Source organism: Macadamia integrifolia, chromosome 11 (assembly GCF_013358625.1).
Source record: "Macadamia integrifolia cultivar HAES 741 chromosome 11, SCU_Mint_v3, whole genome shotgun sequence".
Lineage (NCBI taxonomy): Eukaryota > Viridiplantae > Streptophyta > Magnoliopsida > Proteales > Proteaceae > Macadamia > Macadamia integrifolia.
This window is the reverse complement of record NC_056567.1, coordinates 18,456,256-18,465,743: the sequence shown is the minus strand read 5'-3', so window position 1 is coordinate 18,465,743 and position 9,488 is coordinate 18,456,256. Positions and strand designations below refer to the sequence as shown.

The following is a 9,488-nucleotide window of genomic DNA, read 5'->3' as shown; positions in this document are numbered from 1 at the left end:
ACTCATCCATGTAAAAAGACAAAAATTCCCTTATACATTTCTAATGATGTATCTTTCTCATACGGAATCGAAACGCAATGAAATCAGAACCGTTGGAAAGATTGGATTTTTGTCGTATTGTTACATGGAGAACACTTCATTTTAAAAAAATCATCTTCAATGCCGAAACTACCCTCGACTACTACAAATGCCGTAACTTCTTCATATGGTATCGGAATGCGACAAAAGCAGATGCACTGGACTAGATAAATTACAATCTATATTTTTTATGAAGAAACGATCTTCCAAAAATATCATTTTCATTACTGAAAATACCCCCGATCGTAAATAGGCAAATTTTACCAGTTTTGACCCAAAAACTCGCACCACATACTAAGGATGTATCAAACCATTCCATGCATACCAAGTAGTTCTGTTATCTCATCGGTGATACTAGACATTGTCATGTCATCATTTTCATCCACATCACCTAAACTGACCACATCATCATTGCCACGTGCCCGAGTTGCCAACAAGGACAACCATAAAACAACAATCATTACCTCTTGGAATCTTCAGGTTGATCTCATCCAACCCACCTGCTGGAGCTGGCTTCCCCCCCCCCCTTTTTCCATTTGATGGTTTTGGCGGTTGTTTCCTTTTTTGGTTTTTAGATTTGTATTGCTTTTGATAGTGCTATTTTTTCTGCCCGGGGTTGGTTTTTCCTTGTTAGCTTAAGCCTTTCCCCCTCTCTCTTCCCATTTGTATATTCTTCCTCCTTTGGTAATGAATTATTTATTCATACAAAAAAAAAAGTAGTTGGGTCTCCGGCACCCTTATCCATATACTTTTTCATCCTCACTTGTTATTTATTATCCCAATATTTTGACTGAGATTATCAAGTGTGTTCCGGAGGGCTCTATCTATTACGGATAGGATAGTTTGGCCTAATTCCGATCCCTACTTTCTGTAAATGTTTATAGAAATTAGGAGTGTAATTCGTAGTTTCTATTAATAGACACTCTTTCTACAAAGAAAAAAAAAGTGCATTCCTCCTCTTATGTCAAAGGATTTTCCTATTATGATTAGTAAAGCAATTACTAATTTTGAAAAAACACAACATCAGGCATTATTTTTTAGGGGAACATACTTTTAATTGTTGTTAATTTGTTATGACAAGTGATATACCGAAAAATAGCCCGCCAATAGGCAATTAACACGTGGCATGGAAACAGTTGTCGATGATTAGGACAACCCACAAGGGAAGGGAATCCCCTCATATCGTGGAATTCCCAAAGATCAAGCATTCCTTTTGTGGTTGAGTCTCACTCTAACCCAATCTCTCATAACATGGTGTCCCACTTAGGAAGGACTCTCTATGCCTAAATAAGGAAATCTGTTAGGGAAGAACTCTAAGACGATTTGCTTGTTGCCTTTGGGGGGCAAGTAACCACCTTTGAATAAAACTCTACCCTACTCGACATTATAAATAGAGAAGGGGCCCCAATGTACGATCACTTCACTATTTTGTACTGTATTGTTCTCTTCTCACCCCTCTTCATTACTGTTGCAAAGGAGTATGACTTGAGCGGTGAAGAGTTCCCCCTAGAGTTCGCTCTGGGCCTCTCTTGACCAGATCTACCTATACATGATAGAGACATCAGCCACGGATCACTGATCAGTTTTCTGATGCAACAACATAACAAGTTTTGAAGCACTTTGGCAATGTTTTCGAAAGTTTGAAGCTTGCAAAGGACCATGATTGGGGTACTTTGCGACTCTAACGAGGTGCATAATTTGGTGATAACATTCTAAATTTTACGATTGGCCATGGAACAATTTGCCCTTAGGGCCTGTTTGGTATCGTTTCTGTTCCAGAAACGCTGTTTCGTTTCAAAAACGAAAATTTCAGTTTCTGTGTCAAAACGCAGTTTTTAAACGAAAAAATGGTGTTTTAAAATTTCAGATTTTTATCGGGAAATTTTTTTTTTTTTTTTTTGTCACTTGTAACAAAAAACAGAAACGGACCATAAGTGCACCAAACAGAAGATTCCGTTTTTTCGTTCCAATAGAACGAAAAAACTCCAGAAACGTTTTTTTAGAACGATACCAAACGGGCCCTTAGTCTTAGAGTTATATAATTCAATTTTTGCTTTCCCCTCCTTGGAAATGCACATAATAAATGATTTTTCTATTAGTCGGATTAAAGTCGTAAAAACGCTCCGCCACTTGGAGGCAAAAGAATTGCAGTTGGCGGGAAATTCCAAATGTAAAGTTCGATTATCTATTAACAAGTTTCAGTTCAGTTCCCCTCCATCAGCCGTTGGATGGGACCACAAGATAATCGAAATTTAACGATTAGATGATCATCTGTGATCGGAAATATAAATAAAATAAGGAAAAAAGTGGAAATGAAATATAGAAAGCTCGGAACGTCGCGGTGGAACGTGGAAGTGTATGGGTTTGTTTCGAGGTAACGCTACGAATCTGAGTTTCACCTGATATATTTCGTGGATTTGCCAGGGGGGATTTTTGTTGTGTTTTGAGCAAAATACGATTTTGATTTATTTTCACACTCAAAACCCTTGAAAATCTAGATTTGGTTGATCTTTTGACTAGATCATGCTCCTTTGATTTTCTGGGCCGATGGCTTTTTGGGTTTGAATTTTTGTGTCTTTCTTGCGATACTTCTCCAAGTGGAAATCTTCATTTTTTGTTTGGGTTGCTCTGTCTTCAATGGTTAAGAACATGGTCGTCGATGGATTGTCTGTTCACCGGTCGAGTGATTTAGAAACGAAAGATAAGAATGTGAAGAAATCTCTGAAGCGAAAGAGGCTTTCAGCCCTAGAGTATGTGAGCCAAGACGATAGAGAATCCAGGATTCATGAGTTACAACAAGAGCTAAATAGTTTGTTTCAGTATTTCAGGGAGATTTCAGGCCAAAAAGTGTGTTTTTTTAATGAGAGTAGTGGTGGTGGCTGTTCAAGTATTTCCATGATTGCTTGTTTTCTTGAAGAAAGCCATCTTCCATTCTCTATACTGGTGGACGAGATTTATGAGAAGCTTAAGATCAGAGAGGGTATTACTTTGGCGTATGTGCGAAGTACGGTGCTTTCTGTTGGGCAGAGATTAATGTATGGGATTGCCAACGCCGATGCCGATGTATTGGAGGATAACTCTGAAACATGCCTTTGGTGTTGGGAGGTAATTCCCCCACTTTTTTTTTTTTTTTTTTTATTAATGGATTTGTTGATCTATCATGTTTGTGAGCTCGCTTGTTTTTTTTTTTTTTTAATGGCCCAGACGAGAGATCTAAAGTTAATACCGAAAATCCAGCGTGGAGTTCTTAGTATTAGGCGTACTTGTCGGAAGAAAATTCATGAGAGGGTGACTGCTGTTTCAGGTAATTGAGTATATTTCTCTCGAGTATATTCCACTGGTTTAATTGTTTACTCTGTTTTTTGGTCAAATAGTCAAGTTTGCAATACATGAACCATTTTCTGCTGTTCCATTTTTGTTCTCTCTTGACTGCTGTGGGGTGCATATGATAGTTATGTACAGATGCCTTTTTATCTCCTTAATCTTCTTATCTCAGTTGTGTATAAAGTCTTTCAATTATCATGTTTGGGAGGTGATGAACTATAATTTATACAAAGCCCATTATTCAGATCTCTCTCCATGGAGACACCCTGACATGATATTAGCGCATTTATAATGTTACTCTTGAAAAGGCAGCACACCTTCTGGCTTAAAAGGGACCCAAGCACAGCAAAATTCGGTCCTATTTTTTGAATAATTCTGTTTGTTTGGTGAGCGACAAAACTATTTTTTCTTAAGTATTAAAAGAAAAAAAGAAAAAGGGTCGAAAGACTTTATATTTTGATTTTTCTACTTTCTTTTAATAATTCAATCCCACGGCATCAAGTCATCAACAAACTGTTTACCAAAAAAAAAAAGGCAAAAAAAAGGAGGGGGGAAAATTTCCTAGATCTACTAGATAGAAAAAGAATTACAAAGCAAATGGATTTAAACCATTTAACTAAATTTAAAACAAGGAAGTCAAAACTAGTTAATTTGGCAAGAAAAAGATCCTCTCCATGGAGCCCAGGGACTAGGGAGTCATCCCACGACTAGGGTGACATGGGGATGCGTGCCTAGGTCCTCCCAGCCATAGGATAGCTCATTAATTAGTACCTAAATTGTAATATTAATCAATTTTAAATGATTTACTTAATAGCTTATCACCGAATTTAACTAAACGGTCTTAATTTTGAAACCAAAACAAAACCATTTATAAAACTGTTTCATGGTTTCAATGTAAACGGCCTGGTTAAGTTTCGATAAACTGTTTGATTTTGTATTGATACCCTCACCATACCATGCCATAGCCATCCCATGACACCAGGCACCCATTGGTGTGGATAAAGTCCTATCAGGAATAGCAGCGGATACTGACAAATATTTCTTCAAAGACCTAGCCACCTTGTGAAGGGAAGGCATGAATGTCCCAATGCCATAATTTTCTTCTCCCAAAGCTGATGGAAGATGTTTTTCTGGGCATAGTAGACAGAGATGCTTGTATGGCTGATACTCTGTATGCAAAACTGATTTTAATGCAGCTAGAGTGCGTTTGCCTTTGAACCACACTTGAAGGTGTAATTAATTAAATATGGCCCAGTTGCATATTAAAGCAGTTCCAAGTTCCTTCTCTGGGTGTTTGCATTGCAATGCTGTATCTCTTTCCTTTACAAGCTCTAGTGATAGCTAGACAACAACTCACTTTACCCCCCGTCCCCCCCTAAAAAAATCAGAACTACATGTGGATGGCTGAATGAAAGATGATAGTTTCCATAGAAGAGGAGTTAAACAGTTTGTCTGTTTACTTAAGGCCTATTAATGTAGATCTGTATTTGAATGATCTAAACATTACCAAAATAGGATCTTTTCTCAGAGAATCAAAATCCAGATTAAGAGAATAATTAATAGAAGCAAATCAGATGGTCAGATGACCACCAAACTCTAATCGAGTTCAGTAAACAAAGGTATAGATCACTTGCTGAAATTCTGAAATAGATCAAAAGTTAATCCTAGTAGGACTAGGATAGGGGTATATCAGTAATTTCGCATATCAGATTGAAATTCAGATAAAAGGAATATGAAGCCCAATCAATTCTTAACATATACTATAAATCTCAGCAGTAATAGATTAATAAATTCATAAATCGACTCAGAATTAAGATGCACATAACAATAGTTGGGAGATAAGGGTAGAATAGGGAGAACACAATCATTTTCAGATAAGCAGGTCTGATCTGAGAAACTTGGATCGAGTTCTTCCTTTAGAGTCAGAATAACCTATCAAAAGATGAAGGGCAATTTAATGGCTTGATTCTCTTATCTAAAAAGTTTTGCATATGAATTCCTGAACAGATTGGGAATTGTAGAAAATTCAGAGCAGTACTTGCTTGATAATGGAGAGGAAAGTAGAGGAGGAAGGAGATAGCAATAAGGGAAACACCCAGACTTCACAAGGATCTTCATCAATGGAGGGGAGCAGCAAAGACAAAGCTTTTCATTAATCAAGATTCGTGTACAATGCTGAACCCCTTTACAAACTTATATATAAAACTCAAAACCAGACTTGAAATACTAAAAAAAAAAGGCCTAACCCAATCCTTAACTAATTAGGTAACATAAACTAATTAGGAAACTAAAACAATAAAAGAAACTGACTCAAAACAGGACTGGATTTATTGGCTCCTAATCCAGCTTAATTAAAACACTTAATAACAATTATAATAAAGAAATAAAGACAACTTAAATAATCCTGAATGCCTAGCCTCTACTACATTATAACCCCATTAAAGTGGCCCATTAAAAAGAAAACCCACTGAACTAAAGTCCAACACATATATAACCCAATCCAAGGCTGACTTCTAACAAAATAAGCTCATTTACTTGATTTATCTGCATCACCCATGATGAAATTATTTTGGAAAAGATTGGCATTGACAAGTTAATAAAATTAGTGACAAATCCTTAATCCAATTTTTCAGTATAGGAGCTCGCTTAATGGATATAGGTTTGATTTTTCTATTGACTGTCTTCTGTTTGATTTTAATATTCTTAGCATTGACTATTCTAAGGTTTTTGAAAGACAGCATTGGATTTTAGTCTCTAGACCATCTGTGAGTAAGATTCTTCATAGAATTAATTATGGTCTAGTCACCACAAATATGCCGCACACTTTAAACTGTATTAAAGACAATGGACAACTTTCAATTATCTTAAATGGAAAAAAGGATTGTTTCTTAAAAGATGTGTTGCCATAAACTAATTGTAAATTCTATTCTTTGAATCTCTGAGGCCCAGGAACTCTAAATTGTGTTTCCTGTGCCTCTGACATTGTGGCTTGTACTATTTTAAGTTTGCATGCAGATATGAAATTATCCTTTTCCTTTTATTGTTGGAAGAATTTTAAAGTTTTACCGAACAGGAGGTTGTTCTCCCTACTTTTGTTTTACAAGTATGTTTGTGCATGGGAGTGGTAGGGGAACCATCTGCCATTCTGTGGCATCATTAAGTTTTGTTCTACAGCATACCCTGAACGTCTTACCTGTAAAAATATATCTTCTTAAGACTTCCAAAAGAAATATGGAGTTGTCTAAAGCGATGGAAATCTATATTTTGGATGGTGGATGGCGAGGATCATAAATAACAAGGATTAGTGGGTCATGAATCATGAAATTTCTATTTGCGTGTCACACTTGGTTTTATCTGATTAATCTGATTTGTCATATGTATGACACAGGGAAAATGGTGTCTCCCATTGTGATACATGTCTCTATTTTTAAGTTCTGATATTGTTACTAAAAAAAAAGTGGATAATGGGCACTAATATATGAAACATTTTTCAGCAATGAAATTGGCATTACAAGTGTCAGAAAGCTGCCAGAACTATAGAACTGATTTGATGAAAGCATCGGAAAGGCTTGATAAAGTATTAAATGAGGCAGAAATTCGCTTGTTAGTGGAAAACATGGTGCAGAAGAATGCTGCTGACATGTATGTGATTGTACTGGCTCTGAAGGTTGGATGTATGGTCTTTGGTGGAAAGATCTTGTTAACATATTTTTATTCGCTATTGTAGGGCTGAAAAGGAAGCTAAACTAAAAGAGAGAGAGCTAATCAAGGGGCTGGAGAGAAATAAGCGAGAAGTTAAGAAGGAGAAGAAAAGAATGGAGCGTGAAGTTCAGAAGGAGAAATTGCAAAGTGTAAGTGCTAAAATTTTGCTCCTTATGGATCTGTTTTTAGCGATCTATTTTTCTTTTCTGTATGGGCAGCACTTGCATCATTCATCATACCTGTGCACAACCTACACTCACCATGCTCGTTCTTCATTCACTGTGGTTGAATTCCCAATTTGGGAGAATCACTGCTATTAGCTGCTCATGTAATTAAGGATCTAATATTCGTCATTATCACAAGAAGGAACAGAGAACTGAATAAATTAGCTATAGGTATTATGCATAAAACTTTAGTGGATGTGGCATATTTACTTTGTGAGCTTAGACCTCCCAAACTTGTGAATAAAATTAAGTATTAGGATTCACGATCTCGATCTATAGATCAGGAAGTTGGAATTGGGTGGAGTGAATATCAGTATCCTGTACTCTGTTTTACGGCTTCCAACAAGCTTTATTGGTTTACTGTTTATCTCGCTCAAGTATGGGCATGTAATGATTTTGCACTAGGTGCAAAATAATTGTACCTGGGTAGTTCAGATATATTTTCCCCAAGCAAGATCTCATTGCAGGCAGAACAACCAATTTTGTGCAGAATATGAACTCTACAAATTTTAAATGCACAACTTTTGAAGAGTAGGAAGAATACATAGTGAAATGTGGATTTGAAATGAAGGGAAAATGTCTAAAAGACTCAAGTCACAAAAGAATCTTATAGAGAGCTGGTTTTTTAATGAATAATCAATTATTGATTTCATTGGGAAGAAGCAAGAGAAGAATGTACTTTCCAATGGCTAGAGTAGTTGGGCTTTGGAAGTAAAGAATAAGGGCAACTTAAGATTTATTGTGCAAAATAGTTGAAAGGTGATGCAGGGTGGATTCTTACAATCCAAAAACTCCTGCATGTTATGGGCCAAATCTACTACCTAAGTCACTTAAGTCACTCCAGAAACAGAACCATTCACGATACCTTTCCAATTTTAGAAATCAGGATGTGGAAGTTCAAGATTGACCAGAAAAAATTTCAATTGCACTTTAAGTTACCTATTTACATCCAGTATACCACTAAAATGTGAACATGATCTTATTTACAATCGACTCTAGTCAATGTAAAAGATACTAATACTACCAAAGTCAAAGCTATTATTCAATGACTTCTAATTTTTTCTTTACAAACCTGGACTCATCTTATCATTGAAGGGTATTTGTCATCGGTGATAAGGTGGTTGTCCACATCCTGAAAAGGAAGTTCATTTTTCAAGTCCATGTTGGCAAACTTGTGTTCATGACCATGGCAGACACTGTAAGCCTATATGGTTTTCATAGCAGGTGCAGTGTTTGACAGAGGTATTCGTGTGGGAAACATGGCCTGTCTCTGAGTCCTTGTTACATGGAAGACTAGTGCACAACTACAGATCCTACTGCAAAAGTTTGCAGTCCACGAGCGAAACCTGAAGCTTGAATTCCTTGAGTTAATTGGGTGAAGGATTAGATTTGTAGTTGTTTCTTGGGGTACACATGTTATTCAGTTTGTTGTTCCTTGTCCACACATGTTATTCAGTTATTGGAACCTCTCTCTCTCTCTTTCTCTAACAGTTAGCTCCACCCACCTGACGCAATAGGAGGGATTTCTCTCTAAATTAGCTCAAGAATCAATCTCATATGATGTATCAAACTGGAACCTAGTTGAAACTGGAATTTTGAATGACAATTTATGGACTCAAAAGAAATAAAAGAAGTAACAAGAACCAGTTGTTACTTTTCCTGCTTCAATGTTTTAATAACTAAGTTAGTCCATGACTCGGCAAAATTTCTATTTTTAGAGATCAACTTTTTAAATACAAACCTAACCCCGAAAGAAACTCAGAGAAGTAAATAAGTAAAAAGAAGTATATGATCTATAATGCAAGGTATCCCAATGGTTGGTCTGGATAGGCTTCACAGAGTTTTGCGTTACTTTTTTTTTTTTTAATTATACTCTTATATAAATCTATATTGTTGAAGAGAGTTCCCTAGTTGTTCTAGGATTTCTTTTTAAGGTCAAAATGAATACTCGTTTTTGGGATGTATAGTTTATATATAGGGCTGTAAACAATTTTATATGATAAGTAAATGAAATCGGACCTCGTCGTGTTGGTATTGGTATTGAGTAAGAATCGCAGGTGATTTCTCCTTCCTTATTTCTGTATTCCTAGGCTTGACGGCATTCTTAATACTGGAATTGTTTTCTAGCTTCTCTCTTTTTTTTTTTTTTTTTTTTTTTTT

At 36.2% G+C, this 9,488-nt stretch overlaps 1 protein-coding gene across 1 annotated transcript in view; it reads left to right on the top strand.

The window, feature by feature from the left end:
- The first annotated feature begins 2,399 nt into the window (after positions 1–2,399).
- Positions 2,400–9,488, top strand: part of LOC122093807 (chromatin assembly factor 1 subunit FAS1) — an 18,759-nt gene continuing 11,670 nt past the window's right edge. The window contains exons 1-4 of the mRNA XM_042664296.1: positions 2,400–3,183; positions 3,283–3,382; positions 6,897–7,044; positions 7,130–7,253. Of these exons, the coding sequence (XP_042520230.1) occupies positions 2,716–3,183; positions 3,283–3,382; positions 6,897–7,044; positions 7,130–7,253 (840 nt within the window). The 5' untranslated portion in view covers positions 2,400–2,715. The remainder of the gene's footprint in view (positions 3,184–3,282; positions 3,383–6,896; positions 7,045–7,129; positions 7,254–9,488) is intronic.